This window comes from Euleptes europaea, chromosome 13 (genome assembly GCF_029931775.1).
Source record: "Euleptes europaea isolate rEulEur1 chromosome 13, rEulEur1.hap1, whole genome shotgun sequence".
NCBI lineage: Eukaryota > Metazoa > Chordata > Lepidosauria > Squamata > Sphaerodactylidae > Euleptes > Euleptes europaea.
In genome coordinates, this window is record NC_079324.1 from 44,418,483 (window position 1) to 44,441,438 (window position 22,956).

At 45.2% G+C, this 22,956-nt stretch overlaps 2 protein-coding genes across 2 annotated transcripts in view; both read left to right on the plus strand.

Moving 5' to 3' along the window:
* Nucleotides 1-360: 360 nt before the first annotated feature.
* Nucleotides 361-2,530, plus strand: GAL3ST1 (galactose-3-O-sulfotransferase 1). Its single transcript, XM_056859484.1, has 2 exons — nucleotides 361-491; nucleotides 1,362-2,530. The coding sequence occupies exons 1-2, from the start codon at nucleotides 367-369 to the stop codon at nucleotides 2,509-2,511; spliced, it is 1,275 nt and encodes a 424-aa protein (XP_056715462.1). The 5' UTR covers nucleotides 361-366; the 3' UTR covers nucleotides 2,512-2,530.
* Nucleotides 2,531-6,963: 4,433 nt separating this feature from the next.
* LOC130485899 (zona pellucida sperm-binding protein 3-like) overlaps nucleotides 6,964-22,956 on the plus strand; it is a 33,268-nt gene continuing 17,275 nt past the window's right edge. The window contains exons 1-8 of the mRNA XM_056859048.1: nucleotides 6,964-7,030; nucleotides 9,955-10,151; nucleotides 12,730-12,842; nucleotides 13,368-13,456; nucleotides 16,935-17,115; nucleotides 18,308-18,416; nucleotides 21,057-21,148; nucleotides 22,479-22,573. Coding sequence (XP_056715026.1) covers nucleotides 6,964-7,030; nucleotides 9,955-10,151; nucleotides 12,730-12,842; nucleotides 13,368-13,456; nucleotides 16,935-17,115; nucleotides 18,308-18,416; nucleotides 21,057-21,148; nucleotides 22,479-22,573 — 943 coding nt within the window. The remainder of the gene's footprint in view (nucleotides 7,031-9,954; nucleotides 10,152-12,729; nucleotides 12,843-13,367; nucleotides 13,457-16,934; nucleotides 17,116-18,307; nucleotides 18,417-21,056; nucleotides 21,149-22,478; nucleotides 22,574-22,956) is intronic.

Below are 22,956 nucleotides of genomic sequence, written 5' to 3' on the forward strand. Positions count from 1 at the left end.
GATGGCCAGATTCAGGTTGGGAAACACCTGGAGATTTGGGAATGGAGCCTGGGAAGGACAGGGACCTCGGTGGGGTACAATGCCATGGAGTCCACCCTTCAAAGAATCCGTTTTCTCCAAGGGAACTGAACTTTGTAGTCTGGAGATGAGCTGTAATTCCAGGGGATCCCCAGGTCCCACCCAGAGGCTGGCATCCCTACCCTAAGGTGACTCTGCTGGGGTGAGTGTGGATGGGCTGCATAACTTTGATGCCGATAAAGGGGGAAATCTTTCATCTCTCTCCCCACTGCTGTTTGGACACCCATCACTAGAACTCTGCCATATTTAATCTTTTGCCCTTTTCTCTGGGATTTGCAGGTGACTGCAATGGTGCACTGGGGGAAGAACTGGAAGTCCATGGGTAAGGGGCTCATCCTGGGCACTCTCTTAACCAGCTTCATGTTGCTGCTGTACTCCTACGCCATCCCACCCTTGCAAGTCAGCGTGACAGAGTGAGTAAACCTGGTGTTTATAAGAATACACATATGGGTAAAGCCACTGACTATTCATCTTGAAATGAGCACTATGCAGATCAGTCCTCTACAGAAGGGATTAAAAGCAGTTTATACATGAAGAAGAAGAATGTGATCTAGTAATGAACTGGTAAAATGAACTGTACCACTTTTGATTCCAGATTGGATGCGGGGATGGCATGTTTAAACGATCCTGGTGGAACAAAACACCCCCCCTGCAAACAGCAAAATGACACAACAGGGAGAGGGCTGAGGTGAAAGCTTTCTCTCCTTTCCCTTTGTGTTAGCTTCCGACATGCAGGAAGTAAGATTTTGGTATGGGGAGTACAATATTCCCCACCTGAAATGATATCTCCATTCTTCCACCCATCTCATTTACACCTCATTCTACTGCAAAATGTACTATCCCCCTCAAATGGAAGAGGAAGGGCATGCAAGTGGAATTCTGTGGTGCTGATTCTGACTTTCTCAGGTGCTCCATACCACTTTGAGCCTGTAACAGGAGAAAGGCAGATTAAAAATGACTCGAATAAATTTAAAAATCAAAAAGAAGTTGCTGTTGGGCCAGTTAGCCCCTGGCTGGTCTTGGCACCCTGGCGAATGCCCAATTTCAGCACCCTTTGGAGCCAGCCCTGTCTGTAGGCACCGCTAAGAATGTGCCCTTAAGACTGAAGATAGACAATAGTTTCCACGTGGCACTGAAGGTATTATGAAAGAGGCATCATTGCTTATGATGTACCCATCCCACTTGTCACTGTTCAGATAATGTTGCAGGTTAAAGGTAGTAGGACAACTCCTTGATCCTGGGGAAAATCCCATTTTCTCACAGATGTGTGTTTCTTTTTGCAGGATCCCGATCCCTTACTCATGCTCTTCATACCCTGCCCAAGCCCGACTGCCTGTTTCAGCAAACAGTACCCACAATCCACCAGGACAGAAGTGTCTTCCCAAGCTGGACATCATGTTCATGAAGACCCACAAGACAGCCAGCAGCACCATCCTCAACATCCTCTTCCGCTTTGGGGAGAAGCATCGCCTCAAGTTTGCCTTCCCTAATGGCCGTAATGACTTCTACTACCCATCTTACTTTGATCGCAGCCAGGTGCAGGACTACCATCCCGGCATGTGCTTCAATATCATCTGTAATCACATGCGCTTTCAGTACGAGGAGGTGCGTAAACTGTTGCCAGCTGACACCATCTTTGTGACAGTGCTGCGGAACCCTGCCTACCTCTTTGAGTCTTCGTTCCACTATTTTGGGCGTATGATTCCTTTGACCTGGAAGTTGTCAAGTGATGACAAACTAGCTGAATTCCTGCGTGACCCTTGGCATTATTATGATCCCAATGGGTTCAATGCTCACTACCTCCAGAATCTCCTTTTCTTTGACTTGGGCTATGACAACAACATGAAGGCTGACAACCCCCTGGTTGACCAGTACATCCGTGAGATTGACCAACGTTTCCATCTAGTCATGCTGTTAGAGTACTTTGATGAATCTTTGGTGCTCCTGAAGGACTTGCTGTGCTGGGAGCTGGAGGATGTCCTCTACTTCAAGCTCAATGCTCGGAAAGACTCCACAATCTCCAAACTGACTGACGAGCTCTACCAGAAAGCCACAGCATGGAACCTCATCGATGCCAAGCTCTACCAGCACTTCAATGCTACCTTTTGGAACAAGGTGGAAGTGTATGGCCGAGAACGGATGGCCAGGGATGTCGCCAGACTTCATGAAGAGAATGAGAAGATGAAGAGCATCTGCATTGATGGAGGACATCCTGTGGATGCCAGTGCCATCCAGGAATCCTCCATGAAACCATGGCAGCCACTGGGCGAGAAGTCTATCCTGGGCTACAATCTGAAAAAGAGGATCAACAAGAAGCATCGCAAGCTTTGCCGCAAGATGCTGACACCTGAGATCCAGTACCTGTCAGACCTGGGGGTCAACCTCTGGATCACTAAGCTATGGAGCCGGGTGCGAGAATTCCTCAAGTGGTAGCGGGTGCACAATCTGTATTTCCACTTTCCACGTCCTCCATTCAAGAAAACGACCAGATGGTTGCTCTTCTTCCTTACATCAGTTGGTTGGACACGGCTCATGTGCCACCAACAAATGTGGGGCTGGCTTGGGACTTTAAAAAGAAACAGTAATTTTGAGGGAGCCATCCCATTTGCCTGGGCACCTAGATAGGCAAGAAAGGAAGGAAGGAATGGCCAGGGCCAGGAGCTTGGGTAGTAATGGAGGATGGATCCGTTTGTCACCTTTTTTTACCTCAGCCTGACAGGAAGGAAACTGGGACACGGGCAAAACTGAAGCAGTGCTGCAATGTGGAGTCTAAACAGCTGAGCCAGCCTCCCTGTTTTTAGCTAAGAGCAGAGTGAACAACAAAAGGCAGCAACACCAAAAGACACCTTTGCCAGCTACAGTATTTTGCTAATTTTTTAGAATTTTAACTTTTCCCTTTGGTACGTTTCAAACTCTCGGAGGCAGCAAAATTGATAGCTGAGTTGCCACCCTGTTTTTTAATTCACAGGAACATTAAGACACCTGTGAAAGGGGGTGGGGATGGGTGGGAAGAAATGATGGTTTGGAGGAATGTGCTCTCGGATATTTGTCTATGGGTTTTTCTTTTTGAAGAGGCTTGTTAGCATGTGAGTAATTTGCCTGTAATGATAGATGGAGAGACATATTGACTGAGCAGCAGGTGCCAATAGCACAGTAAAATCTGAGGCCCAATTTTTGAGAATGTTCTATGGGCATAGCTATAGTAGAAGCTTGAAATGGATTACACACTTGCTCTGCCCAGGGAATCCTGGGAATTGTAGTTCTTTGAGATGAGCCAGCAAACTGTAACAGAGATTTCTCTATACCCTCACGGATTACAGTTCTCAACATTCTGTGGGGGAGGCCATGACAGTTGAACCAGCATAAAATTGCTAAAAGTTTGTAGTGTAGATATTAGAATGACACACTGCCATGAGTATATGAGCTCTGTGTGTATTTGCACTCATACGTAAGTCCATATACAAATATTTAAGGGTGGCATTTTGTTTGTGTTTGTGAAGCTCATTCCTAAAACTGAATCAATGCAGTGTTTTGCTGAAGGGATGAGCGTGAGTACGTTTCCTGGCATCTTGGTGCGCTTCACACCAGGGTGCTCAAATCTGCCTGTGTATCCATTCAGAATTGCACACATCACACTGTGTAAGATGCATACAAGAGGCAACCTTCAGTCTGCTCATGAAACTGGAATTTGCACTGACTCTCATGTGACCCTGTGGACAGTCCATTTAGGCTGTATACAGGCTAAATGCATGCCAAGGGCAACATAAGTATTTTTTCTTTATTTGCATTAAAACTGCCCATGAGGGGCAAGGTCTGCCACCTGAACCCTTATACGTGGGGTGAAAAACAGCCATCATGGTCAGCACTTAGCAGACTTATATTTTAATCAATCTATGGTGCTTACAGATAACTAATTTGGAACAGTCCTGTGTTTGATAGATGCTACTGAATTGTAGGCTGAGTTATCAGCATCATTTGATCCTACCAGCTCTGTATTTGTATGCTTGTGTAGTTTCATCTGCTTATGCTGCCTTTCTTTTATTCATAAGAATGCAACTTTTTCAATTTTTTTGCTTAGTACTTAGTAATAAACATTGTTTGTATTTATTGTTAAGCTACTTCTGTACTTGAGTTGTTTGCAATTGTACAGAAGACATTACTAAATATGTGAATGCCCAGTGAATAATCCTAGGGCTGAGGCCCACCTCCCAACTTAGTACATTCAAACTACACAGAGTCAGAGCAGAAATTCTTATCTGGGTGCCTTTGACTTGACCTTTTATGAGTGAGGCATGTTGATGAACATGGGTACCTTTAATATTTAGATCTAAGACCTCAGGTTAGCATTCTGTGCCTAGGCTACGTGTGTGCGTGTGCACATGTGTGCCTGTATGATTACCCAAGTAAGCCATCTTCTTTAGATCTATGTGTGTTGGTCCATGTGCAGCAGATTATAATGTGTCCATTTCCCAAACAGAGCTAATGGCTTCTCTGGTTTGAGGATCCAAAATTTTCTCTCCTCAAAGAGGAGATGTCATCCACAAGTGGTGGGATCTGATGAAAACTAGTATCCATAGAGGGAGGTCTCAGGTCAGAAAATGAGCAAGGGGAGGGAAAGTTCCAGTTGTGTACGTCGTCATAACCAGGAGGGACATCAGGAGAGCACAGCAGCTGCCATTTTGATTCATAAAGAAGCTCCTCCTGGATTGGATGGAGCAGAGGAAATTAGCAGATTCTATCTCAGGATGTATATGAGAGCTTGGAACTGTATCCCCTTTGGGATTGTATCCCCTCAGTTAGCCAGTGGAATGCAGAGGTAGCCAGTGAACCTTCAGGAAGTCCCATTAAAAAAGGAAAGTGAGAACTTCACTCAGCTCCCCACCCCCCGAATTGGCTTTCAGTTACAGCTTCAGCTGCCAACTGATACAAGGAGCAGGTGGAGCGCCCTTGGCGCAAAGCCAGTTTCCCTGGGAAGGCGTCAGCTCCCCACCTCGATCCCTAGGCAACCTAACATGGAACCATTTCCAGCATAGGGAATGCTTTCTCCCTTGAGAACATGGATCAAAATAACCCCCTCACTTGGACGAGCTGGCGCTTTCCTTACAAAGGACACACTATTTTTGCTGAGGATGGTGGCCATTTGTAGATCCTCCACAGGGTGGAAAACAAGAGGGCTAGCATACTCTATTTCCTGGAATCCCACATTCAAACAACTGCTAAACTGTGGGTCAGGCTTCAAGACTGTTCGTCCTTCAGAGGAAGGTCAATGAGCAGGCTTGGCAACCAAGCAGGAGCCAAGAACACCAAGGGACAAACTCCATGAGCGTAACTTTTCCTATTTCACTAAAAATAGTGTATTTATTGGAGGCTTTCACTTAAGATAATGTCAAGAAAAAAAACAAGGCTAGTCCCTGTGAATAGGCTTCATGGGGAAATATGTCGGTTAGACGCTCCTGGTATCAAGAGCGCCCTAAAAAATTATATGGTGGGATTTGTGCCCTACCGCTTCCTTCTCCATGCATATTGTGGTTGGACGCAGTTGTTTAAAGGGACATCACTTCCTCTCTTCCTCGTCACAGTTGGATGTGTGGGTGCATGTGCATCTATACGCATCGACTCATAATATTCTGATTAACTTGAAATGTGCGTGTAATGTTCTTCTCAGTTTGTAAAGATAAATAAAATCGCCATAATTTTGTAAAATAAATATAATGTATATTTGACTGTTTTCAATGCAGCTTTTACTAGACTTGCTTCTTCTTTGCTGCTTGAGGAGTGGGGGGTAGGGGAGTCACACATGAAAATAGGTATTGGGAAGGGGCTGGGATGTAATATTTGGGCGAAGGTTAAACCAGCCACGTGAGCCTTAGTCATCAGGCTATTTGTGGTTAAATTTACAAAGTCATACTTTTCTGCATACCTGTGGAATCCCTTGAGCTGCTTTTCTGACTGTTTCTGAGCCCAGTCACTACTATTATACAGAGTAGTAGGTAATGGTAGTCCCCTGTGCAAGCACTGGGTCATTACTGACCCATGGGGTGACGTCACATCCCGACGTTTACTAGGCAGACTGTGTTTACCGGGTGGTTTGCCATTGCCTTCCTCAGTCATCTACACTTTATCCCCTCCAAGCTCCTTTTACCGACCTCGGAAGGATGGAAGGCTGAGTCAACCTTGAGCCGGCTACCTGAAACCGACTTCTGTCGGGATCAAACTCAGGTCATGAGCAGAGCTTGGACTGTGGTACTGCAGCTTACCACACTGCGCCACGGGACTCCTTACACAGAGTAGTGCCTTCTATGAAAGTCTGAGGTCTCTCTTTGCCGAAATTAAATAAGACCCCCACTTCTCTTGAAAGCATTCTGAGAACACAATTAACAAATTTTTAAATACGAATAAGGCAGAGAAGTATTCCTGTACTGGAAGGTAGCCGCTGGTAGGTTTGCCAACTGACCAGAAAAAGAAACAGACCAGTCTGCTCCTGTGCCTTTAACAGCACTGTAGACATCAGCCACTGATACCTCTCACCAGACATACTATCACCTGCTGATATTTGTACATCAGGCCAATCTTGTCAGTGGTCAGTTATAAAGCTGGCAATTCTACCCAGCTCTAGCGTCAGCACTGTAGCCACTGGTCTACACTGCCAGGCCGCACCCCTCGTTGATGGCCTTTGCTCACAAGCTTCTTTGCTGAAGACTTTTGAGAGATTGCATGTGTGGGATAGACTAGCTGATGAGGAAGGCTGATCAGGAGAAATCCCAAGCACCTGTGGTCTGGGGAAATGCCTTAGGCAGCTCTGAGAAGGAAGGGAGGTATAACTAGATGCCTCTCAGAGGCTGAGGAGGTGGTTCTTTCTAGAAGTCTTGCAAGGCAGGTGTGACCATGGGGCTGTGGACGGGGTTGTTTGTTCTCTTTGCCTGGCAAATGGGGGCTGTTGGTGCTCAAAGAGGTAAGCCGCAGCTTTGTCTGGTTCCAGTTATCCCTGTCTGAAGTAAGACCTCTCCAAGCTGGAGTCAAATTCACCTCTCTCCTTTGTTTTTCTTGATGGGAAATGTAGTGGTGAAAGGGGCTGAACTTCTGGAGGTTTGGTTCTTCCTGCACATTTATGTTCCAAGCCCTTTAAAGTGGGGAAGGGAAGTTCTGTGCTGGTGTGTGTAGTTGGGTGGCATTGGGAGGGGGCTTTCCTTGTCAGTTCTTGGAAGGTACAAATTTGGCAAGGGGTGGGCCTGCCCAGGATAGGGTTGCCAGCTCCAGGTTGGGAAATAGCTGGAGATTTTGAGGGTGGAGCCTGGGGAGGGTGGGGTTTGGGGAGGAACTTCAGAGTCCATCTTCCAAAGCAGCCATTTTCTCCAGGAGAACTGATCTTTGTTACCTGAGTAATAGCGGGAGATCTCCAGCCACAACCTGGAGGTTGGGAACCCTAGCCCAGGGGCAATACCAGTGGCATTAAAGCAGGGGTGGGGAACCTTTTTCCTGCCAAGGGCCATTTGCACATTTATAACATCTTTCGGGAGCCATACCAGGTGTAGATCTCCCGGTGGGGGGGAAGAGGCTAGGGTTGCCAGGTCTCTGGCCACCACCTGGAGGTTGGCAACCCCAGGGAGGCCACGCAGAGAAGGCCTGGAGGGAGCCCCCATTCCCCCCAGGCGGGAGGGCAGCCAGCGGGGGGACCGAGCAAACTAGGCGCCAGGGGGTGCAGCCCGCAGTCAATCAGCAAGGGAGGAAGGAAGGAAAACAGAGAAAGAGGAAAAGGGAGAGAGGGAGAAAGAAATGGAAAGAGGGGGAGAAAGAAAAGGATGGAGGGAGACAGACAAAGAGACAGAAAGAGAGGAAGAGAGAAAAGCCTCCCCCCCCCCACACACACACACACCTGCCAGCCCCACGCGACCTGGCCCCAGGCTCCATGCCTTCCCACCCCCAGAGTCCACAAAAGGCCCCCCGAAGCCCGATCGGCTCCTGCGTGCATGCTCTGCCGCCAGGAGCCGTAGGCCTCTTCCCCCCCTCCCTCTCGCTGCTCAACTGCCGACAGGCAGCAAGAGGGGCTTACAGTGTGCCCCGGCGTTCCTACATGCTGCTGTGATAGGGGGCAGCCTTGGGGGAAGCGTCCCTCCCCCTCCTCTTGCCGACCAACAGCTGTCAGTCGGCGAGAGGAGGTCCAAAGGGCGCCGCAGCACCCCTGCAAGCCGTGGCCCCAGGAACATCCTCAGGGAGGGCCGCCCTGTGCTGCACCTCCACAGCGGGGCCCTGGAGCTCCCGAGGGCCACAAAAAATGTCCTCTGGGGCCGCATACGGCCCCTGGGCCTGAGGTTCCCCATCCCTGCATTAAAGGGTGGGGTACATAGGCCCTGGGAAAGAGCTGAAGGGTTAAAAGGGCTAGTGTCCCCTCTCTGTTTAATTCTTGGTGACTGAAGAGGTATCTGGAAGGAAAGGGAAGCAGAGAAGACTGCTGTGGTTAGGGTTGCCAACCTCCAAGTACTAACAACATTCTGCTGAAGTAGTTACAATCTAAATTACAGCATTACAGCATTGTGGCCATCAAGCAATAACACAGTACTGAATGCCAAATCTTTAATATTAAAATACACAATAACTATAACTACTAAGCTATCTACCTAATCTGCATCTACAAAAATACATACAATCAATGTGAGACATAATACAAAAGACTGGAACGTAACAACATAGGCAATGCCAAGGTAATGTGCGTATAAACAGTATCTGTACAAGTCCCGAGAAAAACTGCAAGTAGCTACTCCGGCGGCGGTGCTGCTGAGTGTGATTTAAAGGGGCAATGCCTTCCGTTAAGAAAAGTTATCTGCGGCTTATCTGCTTTCCTATGGAAAATAGTCCGCTTTCAAACACAGTGCATGAAGCCAAACAGGGACGGATCCAATGAGCCCATTTTGATGAAAAACTTCTTCAGTTGCATTTTTGTCATCTAGCTGGACTTTGTTAAAATGGGACACATCAAGTATTTACAAGGAATCCATTTCCACTAGTGTTTACTCCCACGAATTGTGGTATCTATTACTAGATATAGTATAATCTTAATACATTTTAATATAGTATAATCTTAATACATTCTCTCTACAGACATAGAACGTGGTGTTAAAAGGAACACCTGCTTGCAATTCACCTACTGTCCTTTTAACACCACGTTCTATGTCTGTAGAGAGAGAACTATTCAGCCACCTCAGAAGGTGTATCAAACTTAGCTCCGTTCAGACACCAGGTCTGAATGCCATATATTAATGTAATGCTTTTAATATAATTTGATATATGCTGTTAAAAATGTATTAAGATTATACTATGTTTACTAATAGATACCACAATTCATGGGAGTAAACATGACTGGAAATGGATTCCTTGTAAATACTTGGTGTGTCCCATATTAACAAAGTGGCAACTCTAGAGGGTATTGTGTTCACACTGGGGAGGCATGTGCAGGTATTTCTTTAGGGAGAACTGCTATGCCAGAAAACCGCTTAATATTACTAAGATTAATTGGCGGAGGTCCATTCTTGGCTTTGTCTTGCCTTTACTCTAACAGTGGTGGGGAGTTACGTTTTTTTTAGCCCCCACAGCGATCCTAGGGAGAGAGTGAATGCCCAGGGTTACAAGATCTGAACCCAGGTTCCTCCTCCTCTCTTCCCCTCCCTAGCACCGTCAACCATGTCACACTCGTGCTGTCTAAGCTGCTAGCATTTATTTAGAATGTATCTCGCCTGCTTCTCTAATTTTAAAAACAAGCATTTTTGGAGTTTCATCTCCTGTGCTGCTGGCTTGAGATGACATGGCTGTTATCACCTTGCTGCGTTGGTTCATGCGATGATCTTTGTGTGCATCTCTGCTCTTGACTTGTCTCCTTCTCAGCACCTGCCAACTCTGTGTTCTATGAATGCAACAGAACTAGCATCCATTTGGTTGTGAAGATAGACCCTTGGAGCACTGGTCTCAAGCTCAATCCACAGTTCCTGAGCCTGGGCAGCTGCCTCTCCTCCTCTGAGAATAACCGCCAAGGCTTCTTCCATTTCCAGTACTACTTCAAGGAGTGTGGCTTTGCACGGCTGGTGAGTGTTCAGGGGCATACTACGCATTCAGACAGCTTCAAGCACTTCGTTCTGGCCTGGCAATGCTCTCCGGCTGGATTTTGGGAACGTTGCAGCAGACTGCTAGAAATAAAGAACTCAGACCTTAAATTCATGAGGGTTATATTTGATGTAATTTACTTAAATTGTTCCAGTTGTACAAGCTGCTTTTGGTGGGGTCCCCTGTGACCAACCAGCAGAATATAAGTAAGTGTCTGGACAGACTTTGTATGTATAAATCCTGGCTGCAAAGGGCTCTATAGTCTCTTCCCCCATATATACCTTAACTCCTAGATCAAACCTCTTTGACCCATGCTTTGGACAGGCTTTTTGGTACTTTAGATAATAGACTTTAGTGTTTAAAAATAATTAAGGGAGAGGAAAACTGCAATAGCTAAAAGGGACAGCAAGTCAACAAGGTATCTGTGGTCTTTTGTGCAGCAAGGTATCTGTGGTCTTTTCCTTGGGGTCTTTGTTGTGATTATATATGCTGTTTCCAACCGTTGCCTCGCTTTCCCCCTGCGGGCAAAACGCAGGGAAACACAGGGGGGGAGAGAGGCAATCTCCAATAGTCAGAAACAGTATGCATAATCAACATAAAGACCCAAAGTTGTGGGAGGGGTAACCACGAGGGAAACAGCCATGCATAAAAGGCCAGTATGTATCAGCAAAAACAGACCACCTCAGGCCTCATCATGCTGATTCTGTGAACTTTGGCAGATTGTGAGAGGGAGGACAGGAAGGGATGGGTCGGTGCTTGGCTCTCATGGCCCTTTCTTACATGCCCAGGGTAATGCTAATCACCTCTTCGAGGTCAGGAAGACATTTTCCTCCAAGCCAGATTGCATTTCCAATAAAAATGAATGGCTTGTAAGCATCGATTTACCCCATGGTAAATTGTGATTAAAGGAAGTATCCCTGCTCAAAGGAGTTGACAGCCTAAAGGCAGATGTGAAACACAGGAGGAAAGAGGCATGAGTTTCAACCCTTTGCCGTACCTGGAAGGTGCAGGGCAAACCATTCTAGGAGCATACAATGTCCCTCAGAGCTGAAATCATTCCCCTCAAGTGCCAAGCTAAAAAACAAGCAAACCTCTAACACACCATTCTGAATTACCAGAGAGCAGGTCTGTAACAAATATATCTTGATCCATGGCTACAAACTACTAAATTCTGTAATGTGGAGCTTTCAATGTAGGGTTTAGCACTGAGAGAAGTGGGGCAAGCAGCAGATTGGTATATATTAGTGCCCAGATGTTGCTAGGCTTGGGCTGATCTGGCAGTCCAGACAGAACTTAGCATGGCGTACCATGTGTGGGATTTACATAAGGCTGGTTCATGTGTTATAATGTTTATGTGGTTGACTCGTCACAAGGACTTCTGATGACCCTTGAGGTCCCTTCCAGCTCTGTTTCATCTACTCCAACTACGGTTCCCAACTGCCCAGTTGTGGCAGGCAATTGCCCGCTAATCAACTGGGCTGCCCGCTGATGGTCAGCGGGCAGAAGCAGGAAGGGGAGAGCAATCCCCTCCCCGGCGTGCTCCTGGCACGCCACTGCCACTTCCGGGTCCATCTAGCATCACATGGGATGCTCCAGCCATAACCTCCAAAAACTCATAGAGGTTATGGCTAGAGTATCCTTTGCAGTGCCAGAACTTCCAGGATAAACCCAGAAGTGGCAATATCGTGCCGGGAGTGCGTGCATGAATCATTCCCCCCAGCCCCACCAGAAAGAAACTCCCGCCAATGGTAAGGGGAGACCTGGCAACCATAAGTCCAACCCCTTGCACAACACAGGAAATTCACAACTACCCCCAGGGTCCCTGGCCAATCTGGCCTGGTGGAAAATTTCTTCCTGACCCTGAAGTGGTGATTAGCATTACCCATGGCAAGTAAGAAAGGGCCACGAGAGCTGAGCACTGACCCATCCCTTCCTGCCCTCCATCTCACAATCTGCCTAAGTTCACAGAATCAGAATGATGAGGCCTGAGCTGGTCTGGTTTTGCTATTCACACAGGCCTTTTATGCATGACTGTTTCCCCTGTGGTCACCCCCCCACACCCACAACTTCGGGTCTTTGTGTTGATTATGCATATCATTTCCGCTTCTCTCTCCCCCTGTGTTTCCCTGCGTTTTGCCCACGCTTTCAAATTCAAGATAAAACTGGTCTCTGAAAATGTGGGCAAAATGCAGGAAAACGCAGGGGGAGAGTGAGGCGACGGTTGGAAACAGCATGCATAATCACAGCAAAGACTCTAAAGTAAAAGATCACAGATACATTGCTGACTTGCTATCCCTTTTAGCTATTGCAGTTTTCCTCTCCCTTAATAGACTTTAGTGTTTAAAAATAATTATCTAAAGTACCAGACAGTTATCATGGATAGCCTGTCCAAAGCATGGGTCAAAGGGGTTTGATCTAGGAGTTAGGGTATATATGAGGGAAGAGAGAATAAAGCCCTTTGCAGCCAACAGCAACAAAAGACTGGTCCTGAGTAGAAGCCTACCTGAAGAGTTTCTTGGAGCTTTGACTAACTTCCTCATCTGTGTGATTTTTCTGCAGAAATCTGGCAAAATGGTTGAGCACCTTACCAACCTGGTTTACAGTCCTCCGTCCCTCCGAGGAAGGTTTTACAACAGCCCTTTTGCTGAGAGGATAAACTGCACTGACTATGAGTAAGCCTCTTGTGTGAATATTGGACTCCTTGGGTGAAGATGGATCCAGTGGTAGTGGAGAGGTGGGCGTGATCTGGAAGTAGTTAATTCAAACACCCCTTGAGAAAGGACTGAGCTTGTTGAAGAACAAATGGTTCTGGAAGCTTGCCATAGAAGTTAATTATGGATAGAACTGTTTGACTGGTGCCTGTAACATCACCAAGAAGTCGCCTTTTCCAATGCAAGAGCAGTTTTGCACTCTAAATAAGGCTTATTTAATACATTTATTATATATACACAATGCAAATATGTGGCTATTCTAACTAAAAAAATGTGTAGGGCAAGATGGCTGAACTTTTAACTGCTGGCATGTACCATGTACTTTGCAGGTACCAAAACTGCAAAGGTGGGTGGAAGCCAGGTAGCACTACTGTTCAAATGTGCCTGGTTAGTCCATATGAAGAATAGTCTAGTGCTAGCCTACCTTGTGGGGAAGAGACTAGAAGTTCATCTTCAATGACAAGGCTTTTCTCCTTTGCCATGTAGGGCCCGTGTTACTCCTCCACAGATGGCATTGTTGACCGGCCAGCTTTCTGCTTCAAGTATGCTAAAGTTCACTGTAAAGCTAATGAATGGTAAGCAATGCCCTGCCTCTGCTATAAAGTTTCGGGGTGGGGGTTCCCTCTGCCTGATTCCAAGTCTCAGGGCTGGTTAAAATGTCTTTATTTACCTGCGGAAAAACCTTAAGAGGAGCTAACTTGTGAGTTTACTACCAAAGGACCCTGATCATCCAAAGCCACAAATTACTATAAACTGGAATAACAGCAATAACTCATTTGTTCTTGATGTGTCTCCCGGGCAGATGCTAACCTCTCAAATGCACCAGCCTTAAAAATTAGCTACACTGGGATCCAGCAGTCTTTCTGTCCTGTACAACTATCAAAAGCTAAACCAATATAAAGGCTGTTCTACTTATGACGGATGTTCCTTATAGACGGTAGATTGCGACTACATATAGGCAGTGAAATGGCCATAGTGGTAGGTATGAGGCCACACGTAGAAATGATAAGTTCCTTGCATGGATTAGCATGTACAATATATGCAACTCTTCCTTGGCTCAATGGTGCTTTGAAATACTACACTTATGACACATGAGGCTACCATGTGCTTGAGCCATTGGTCCACCTAGTCCCTTCTGTTTGCTTCATCTGGGAGTGGCTGTTCACATGAAGCTGCTTTATGTGGAGTCAGACCCTTGGTCTGTTAAGATCAGTATTGTCTGCTGTGGCTGGCAGCAGCTCTTCAGGGTCTTAGGCAGAGGTCTTACACATTGCCTACTGCCTGATCCTTTTAACTGGAGATGCTGGAGATTAAATCAAGGGACCTTCTGCGTGCAAAGGAGGTGCTCCAGTGCGGAGCTGCATCCCTACTTGTACTGGTACCAGAGATCCTCTTTAATGGGCATCTTCTGCGCATGGAATATGAATTGTGTCCCTTCACCCATACAGCTCATAGCTCACCATTCTCTTTCCAGTTAAGCTATTGCTACTTTCAATAGCTTATCCAAAAGAGTAATGGCACTGCTTCCATGGGGAGGTAGGAAGGAAGCTGTGGATTGTCTAATTTGGGTGAGCAAAAAAGTAGGTCAGTCTACTAGCTGTAGACTGCTGTTCAACAAAGACTAACTTCCTAGAGCATACTGTGGCTGTGATGTTCTTACTAGATTGCATGTTCAGTCATTGAAAAAGATTAAACAACTTCCGGTGACTGAGCTTGCCCTGGCGCCAGCCTCCTAGGGAAGCTCCTAGGAGACTCCAAGATTCGCTCTAAATTGGAGTGGTTCAACACTCCAACCCGGTCCTAAACAGGGGACTGGGGAAGCACGAATTCCTCTGCTGCCTGAAGATAGTAGTCTGTCCCCATATTTTCCGAGGGAGTCTCAAAACCCTCGGAATTGTGGATGTGTGTCCTGCTTAGGCTTTGAGAGGAGAAGCATCGCCGAGAGTGTTTTGCTTGGTTACCGGCCAGGACATCCAACACCTATTACCATCTAAAGAAACAATTAAAGAAAAAATACCTCATTCTCCGACCATGTGAGTACAATAATCCTTTTGATCTTACCGGAAACAGAAAATTAACTGGGCTGTCAGCAACTACTGAGAACTCCGTATGCCTCCCACCCATCATTTGCTGCCCTTTTAATTAAGATAAATCACCAGATAACGTGCCTAGGACTCTATCAGTTTGATCTGGGAGCAGACAAAATTAACGAACCTCCAAATTGATGTGTAAGGAACCAATCAAATACTGCGACATCTGAGAGAAAAAGGAGACTTAAAACTTCCCTCCTCCTTGGCCATGTTCCATTTTCCCTGCTGGGAGGGTCCTTTATGTTCTTAAGTTTCGTTTTTCAAGATCCGAAAAGTGAAACAAGTGTGTGAGACTTAAAGACGTCCTCCTGCAGCATGCAAGCCTCTTTAAAAAACTACAAAAAAAGAGGAGTCTGTGATTATACATTTCCGGGCAACTTTCTGCTTCCTGTTAGCCGACGATATAAAGTGACTACAGCTGAAAAGGGCATTCTGGTAAAGCTATTATGGAAAAGTTCATTCAAGATATGATTAATTTACAAAATGAGACAAATGCAAGGTTTTATGAGCAAATGTCATCACAATTGGAGCAGATGATGATTACACTCAATATCTCCACACAACTCACACTTCAAAGCAGTAATGAATTAACTGAAGATGTATCTCCAATTTTACCAGCGTTAGAGGGCCCTCTGGCTGAAGAGGAAAAAGAACATGTACCACATCAAATCCCAAAAACTGATACCAATGGAGTTGCAAATAACCGATCTTTTTAACTCATTCAATGAATGGTTCATCATCTACGTGGACAGGAAATTTCGCAATGTTGGGATTTCCCTTCTGGAACTGGATAAGGAAAACATCACAACTGGGATGCAATTGGAAGATTACCTATTTGTGGAAGAGTGCCCATCAACAAATTCAAAGGATCATCTTCGGTGCTTGATGCATACGATGGAAAGAAGAAGATGTTGGAAAACCCGTATTAAGGAACTATACTAAATAATTTTAATGGCTTTTGTGGTGAAGACTGATAAATGGAATTGCCAAAAGGACAAGATTTAAATGGATAGTGATTTTATTTGATAATAAATCTATTAGAAATAAGTTACTGGGGATTAACCTAAATGGCTTTAGGTTTTGTTGGGAGGAATGGAGAATTTAAAACAAATTAATTTTTAATGGAAGTAATTAATGCTACTTTGTTCTACTAATCCTTTTATAATTGTTTTTTTTATTATTCTATTATAAGAGAGAATTAATTATTAACCCCTTTTTTCTTATTTCTTTTTGTTTCCTTATATGTTATAATAAGGGATAGGTAAATAATGGAAATGAATATCAGGATTAGAAATTTTATGCAAAAGAAAATACAAATTTATTTTGAGATGGAGGACGGTGTAGGGGAAGTTAACTTAAGATTAAATGTAGTAATCTGGATAAACGTTTGTTATCTATTTTGATGTTTATTGATTATTAGTATATGTTGTAATATGTGTTATTTTAAAAAATCAAAAAATTATTAAAAAGAAAAAGAAAAATGAAAGATCAACTAGTGTACATACTTGTGTGTGTGTAAGGTGCCTTCAAGTCGCAGCCGACTTATTGCGACCCCTTTTGGGGGTTTTCAAGGCAAGAGACTAACAGAGGTGGTTTGCCAGTGCCTTCCTCTGCACAGCAACCCTGGTATTCCTTGGTGGTCTCCCATCTAAATACTAACCAGGGCTGACCCTGCTTAGGTTCTGAGATCTGACAAGATCAGGCTAGCCTGGAACATAGTATATTTGACAAGCTTAAAATGTAATGTTGGACCATACAAGACTGAAGTGATCCCACCTTTCTAGCCTACAGCTTTGTACTATCTATAATGTTTACTAGAAGTGATCCTTTGTGGGACTTGCAAGTGCCTTGGAAAGGCAGGTGTTTGGAAGTACAACAGCTAGTCTTTAATGCGCCTCGGTTTGTTTGCCGTGTGCCAAAACGAGCATGCTTCCTAAAGTGCTGGCTCTGGTCTCCTTTGCAGAGGACTTCAGTGCTCCATCGGACATGAAGATTTTTTTCCTGGGCTCGCATATCAATATAGAATTTGCCGTACAGAGCTTCTTCCACCAGACTCTGCGAATATTTGTGGACGAATGCACTGCTGCTGCCACTCCAGAACTTCACAGATCTCCCAGGAACTACAGTATTATCACTAACCATGGGTAAATGTGTTCTAGGGGTTTCAGAGCAGTGTGAATTGTAGCTACTTGGAGTATGGGGGTGAGGGAAATGGCCTAATTGCTGGAATACTAAATCATGCCTGATTCTGTTCAGCATATTTTAAACGTCAATGTCCTAAATGACAGGCGCTGAAAAGTACACTGCAAGATGCATATTTGTTGCCAGGTATGACATGGCTATTAGTGTGGGACTTGCAATGACACCCCCCACTGAATGACACCCCCTTTAGCTGAGTTACACCCTTCTGAGCCCACTGACTTAAACAGAAGGGTGCAACTCTAATTAGGATGGTGCTGGAAATCTGCTAAGCATTCTATCTGGTCAGCATCTAATACTCTCAATGTGGCCAGGGCAGGAATTTTTTATGTAAATATATAAACTTCCCACATTTATTATTGGCAGCCTGCTTTCAAACATGCAAATATGGTGAAGTGTAGGTGGCTAGAAAGATAAGGGATATATAGGAGGATGTTAAGAATGGAAGAGATGGTGCTATTGAGTCTCCCACATACACAGAAGCACGCAGGGGAACAAGCGCAACCTGCCTACTGCTTCCTTCAGCACTTTTTATTTATTTATTATTTTATTAACTTGCATCCCACCCTTTCCTGACTCAAGTCAGGCTCAGGGCGACTGACAACCAAAATAATACAATCAGTTAAAAGTACATACTATACAGTGTTTAGCCCTGACCTAGATGGCCCAGGCTAGCCTGATCTCGTCAGATCTCAGAAGCTAAGCAGGGTCAGCCTTGGTTAGTATTTGGATGGGAGACCACCAAGGAAGATCAGGGTTGCTGTACAGAGGAAGGCACTGGCAAACCACCTCTGTTAGTCTCTTGCCTTGAAAACCCCAAAAGGGGTCGCCATAAGTCGTCTGCAACTTGACGGCACTTTACACACGCACACACATACAATGTATAAACTATAATTTTAAAACCTTATTAAACTTTTAAAGTTCCAAATTGGTGCCCTTGGCATTAAATACAGTGATGGGGATAACCAGTTGGTGGTGAGGGAGAGGAAGGGGAGGCAGAGTGCAAAGGCCAGTTCTTGTGGCCAGTGGCACCTGGATCATTACATTCTTCACAACGGTATGCAAATTGTGCCATTTAGAGCATTTTCTTGTCTTGAACATCTAATATGCTTGTATCTTTTGGATGGGTTTTCACAGGTGTCTCGTGGATGGCATGGTAGCCAGTTCCTCATTCCTTCCTCGGCCAGCTCCTGAAGTGATCCATCTCTCTATGCAGGCTTTTGAATTTGTTGGCATAAACACTGACGTAAGTAACTGGATTTGTAGTACTGATTTCTGTCAAGTCTTGTAAAGCAGGGTGTTGTTGGCATACTTCGTTTGCATACTGGGCCCAAAGGAAGAAGCTAGGGGTTGTTGCCCCAAGGCTTCTACAATGTGTAAAGAGCTTTTGGTGCTGAGAAATGCCAAGTCTGCAATTGGTATAAATTGGCAATTCGTTTAACCAGACAGAAGTCCAGTGGAATCTTAAAGACTAGTGTCTATACCAGTATGAGCTCACTTCTTCAGAACACTCTTGGGTGGTATAATAGTTTTTGTCAACCCTGCCTTCAGAAGCTTCATTTGGTCACTTTTCCAGCTCCTAAGCCATCATCAAGCTAGGTCACTTTTCCAGCTCCTAAGCCATTATCAAGCTAGGAAAAATTGAAGGCAGCAGGAAAAGAGGAAGACCCAACAAGAGATGGATTTACTCTGTAAAGGAACCCACAGCCCTCCAAAATATTGTCGAAGGCTTTCATGGGCAGAGTTCATTGGTTCTTGTAGGTTATCTGGGCTGTGTAACCATGGTCTTGGTAAATACCAAGACCACGGTTACGCAGCCCGGATAATCTACAAGAACCACAGCCCTCCGTTTGCAAGACCTGAGCAAGGCTGTGAAGGATAGGACATTTTGGAGGACATTGATTCATAGGGTCAGCATGAGTCGGAAGCGACTTGACGGCACTTAGCACTCACAAGCCATCAAGCATATCTTCAACCATAAGGACTAGAGACGTGTTCTTTCACTGGAAACTGAATCCTGCACCCAAAAGCACATTGTCTACTTAAAAAAAAAAAAAAGGAATACATGAAGCCTTCCTTATAATGCGTTGATCTCCAGTGTAATACAGACCTGAGCAGGAAATAGGTTGCACTAAGAAGTGGCTTTTTAGCTGGTGTTTGTATCCAAAACTCTCTCTGGTATCTGATTTCTCATTAGTACAGTAATGCCCATTTAAAATGTTGTCCATAAATAAGTTTTGCGGAGAGCGGTAGAAGTTCAATTCTTAGTGCTTACCTAGGTTATTGCCCTTTGGAAGAGAAAGACATGGAGACTTGCAGTTAGTATCTTGTAGTCTTTGCAAATATACAAGCAGAGTACAGGTGGAACACAGAGACACTCCTACAGGGCTGTGGCTCTACTACCCCAAATCAGATCCTAAGGAGAAGGAGCCTGCACCCCAAAGGTGCTATAGCTAACATAGCAATCTGATACTGTGGTTCCTTTTTTCACAGAAACCCATTTGCTTCTTTGGCTAGGTGAGAAACTTATCTCTTGTAGCGAACTGTAAAGTGATAGACATTGGAACAACCCCCCCCCCAGCTTTAAGTATATGCTAATGGGGTTTGACATGACGCAGAGTGGTAAGCTGCAGTACTGCAGTCCAAGCTCTGCTCACAACCAGAGTTCGATCCCAACGGAAGTTGGTTTCAGGTAGCCGGCTCAAGGTTGACTCAGCCTTCCATCCTTCCGAGGTTGGTAAAATGAGTACCCAGCTTGCTGGGGGTAAAGGGAAGATGACTGGGGAAGGCACTGGCAAACCACCCCATAAACAAAAGTCTGCCTAGAAAACGTCGGGATTTGACGTCACCCCATGGGTCAGGAATGACCCGGTGCTTGCACAGGGGACCTTTACCTTTTTAATCGGGTCTGAAATTATTAAAACTGAGAGGAAAAAGGAGCTTAGTCATGGTGGATGGCTTGATGAAAATGTCAACCCAGTGTGTGAACAGTAGTAAAAAAGGCAAACTCCATGCTGGGGATTATTAGGAAAGGGATTGAAACTAAAAGTGCCAATATTATAATGCCCCTGTATAGATCCATGCTGTGGCTTCATTTGGAATACTGCACGCGGTTCCAGCCACCATATCTCAAAAGGGACATTGCAGAGCTGGAAAACATATAGAAGAGGGCAACCAAGATGATTAAGGGGATGGAGCACTCTTCCTAGAAGGAAAGGCTGAGGCTGGAACTTCTCAGTTTAGAAAAAATATGACTGAAGGGGACGATAGTAGGTTATACAATTATGCAAGGAAAGAGTAGATGGATATTTTTTTCTATCTTTCCCAAATACTAGACCCTGGAGGCATTCAATTTAGTTGATGGGCAATAGATTTCGTGGACAAAAGGAAGTACTTTACTCAGTGAGTGACTAGAATGTGGAAGTTGCTGCCAGGGGATATAGTGATGGCCACAAGCTTGGATAGCCTTAAAAGAGGATTGGACAAATTGAAGAAGGATAGATCCATCAGGAGTTACTAGCCATGGTGACTGAAAGGAAGTTCCATATTCAGAGGCAACAGACCTCTGAATACCAACGTGATGAGGCAAGCCCTGTTGTTGACGTGCTATAGTAACCAGTCAGCCATGTGTGCTACAGGATTCTGGGCTGAATGGACCACTTGTATGATTCAGCAGGGCTGACTCTTATTTCTTCCATCCCTACTGGACACTTGAACAAATCCATTTCTTAAGGCTCAAGAGTCGAGGCCCATATACGGTCCCTGTGTCAGATACAGCGATCGGATGCCAAGCATATGGTCGGAACTATTCAAAAACTCCAGGCTTGTTAAATCTGCTTGTGATAGTGACTTGCTAACTTACTAGCACACTATGTTCTCCTTCCAGGTTTATATACATTGCCAGGTTCTAGTTTGGGACCCAGAAGTTCTCACTGATCCCCTGAAGAAGGCCTGCTCATTTCATCGAGACACCAAGAGGTAAAGTAGGAGTAGGCATACCTTTTGGCCTGAGGGTTATATTAGAACATAACAATTGCATGGTGGCTGTAGAAATATGGGGAGAACCCCCCCCCCCTGTAGTGGGGGAGGGAACACTTAACTGCATTAGCAGGCAGAAATTCAGCCAGTAAAGTGTTCTCTCCACATGCAGACAAGAAGTAGCGTTACATTAATAATACAGGAACCCTGTGTGGAGTTGCTAGTCCTCCTCAAACAGATCCTTCTATGTATTAAGCATGTTGAAGGGGAGATAGCTTTTGTCTTGAGGTCGAGCTGCTACCATTCGAGCCCCACCAACTTTACTTTAGTTTCTGTCTGGCACTGTGGGTGAAGCTGCAGTAGCCAGGCTGAGCAGGACAGAACTCCTATTTCTCCATTTCAGAGGTTGCCTTGGCTAAAGAATGTCCTTCACAGGGTTCAAGTTAAAAGTTCCAGCGGACTGGATGTAGTCAGCAGGCTGTAGCTTGCTTGCCTTTTAAGGGATAGGCTGTTCTGACCAACTTCTTGCAGGGGAGACTAGATTTAGATACCCTACCTCTACAGGGCAGCAGAAGACCAAGAGCTCATCTCATGAGACATGGCGGGGGCATGGCGGGGGGGGGGGTCCCTCCCACAGAAAACAATCAGAATTAGCAGATGAGTTTAAAAGTGCAAGGCTCCAAGAAAAGCCAACAGTATTCCTCAGGAGTACTCTTCACTAACTTAATTGTTCTATCTTTAAGACCAAAGTTGATACTTCCGCCCCCTCCCTCTGTGTGTGTGTGTACAGGGGGTAGTGGAACAGTGCAAAACAAATTTCATGCCCACCATGGCAGTATGACTTGGTACATCCATAGGAGACCAGCATCATCTCATCTGGCTTGATATAAGAAGAAGGGTTGGTTCTTATATGCTGACTTTCTCTACCACTTAAAGGCTAATCAAACCAGCTTACAATCACCTTCCCCTCCCCACAACAAACACTCTGTAAGGTAGGTGGGGCTGAGAGAGTGTGACTAGCCCAATGTCACCTAGCGGGCTTCATGTGCAGGGGTGGGGAAACAAATCCAGTTCACCAGATTAGCGTCTGCCGCTCATGTGGAGGAGTGGGGAATCAAACCCAGTCCTCTAGATCAGAGTCCACAGCTCCAAACCACTGCTCTTAACCACTACACCACACTGGCTCTCAGCAGGTGAGGCTGAACCAATAGAACCCACTAGGAAAGTACTTGTTTTTATTTGTTGTACTCCCACTGATGGAACCTGAAGCCTTATTCCAACTTGCATGCCATGTTGTGAGAAATGCCTAGATTTATCTTTTCTCTTACAGGTGGGAACTCTTAGATGATCCCTCAAGTTCTGTGTGCAGCTGTTGTGAGTCAGAGTGTCAGACTACTGGATCTCGCCACAAGAGAGATCTGGAAGGTACTTATTGCTGTTTGTTTTTTATTTGGTTTTTTATTTATAACAACATAAAACATACATACAAACATAAAGCATACACTCCCCATACATAATTATTACTCCATATCTATAACAAGATCCTCGCCAACTTCCGCACTGGAGTGAAGATAGGACATTCTGTAATATCTTCTCTTAAACAATAGTTCTTGAAAGTGACTACCGGTTAGTCTTTAACATAACTGAAATACATACATTTATACTCAAACATGCGTATAATCTAGCTACCTTATGGCTAGGGTTGCCAGGTCTCTCTTTGCCACTGGCGGGAGGTTTTTGGGGCGGGGTTTGGAGAGGGGCTTCAATGCCATAGAGTCCAATTGCGAAAGCAGCCATTTTATCCAGGT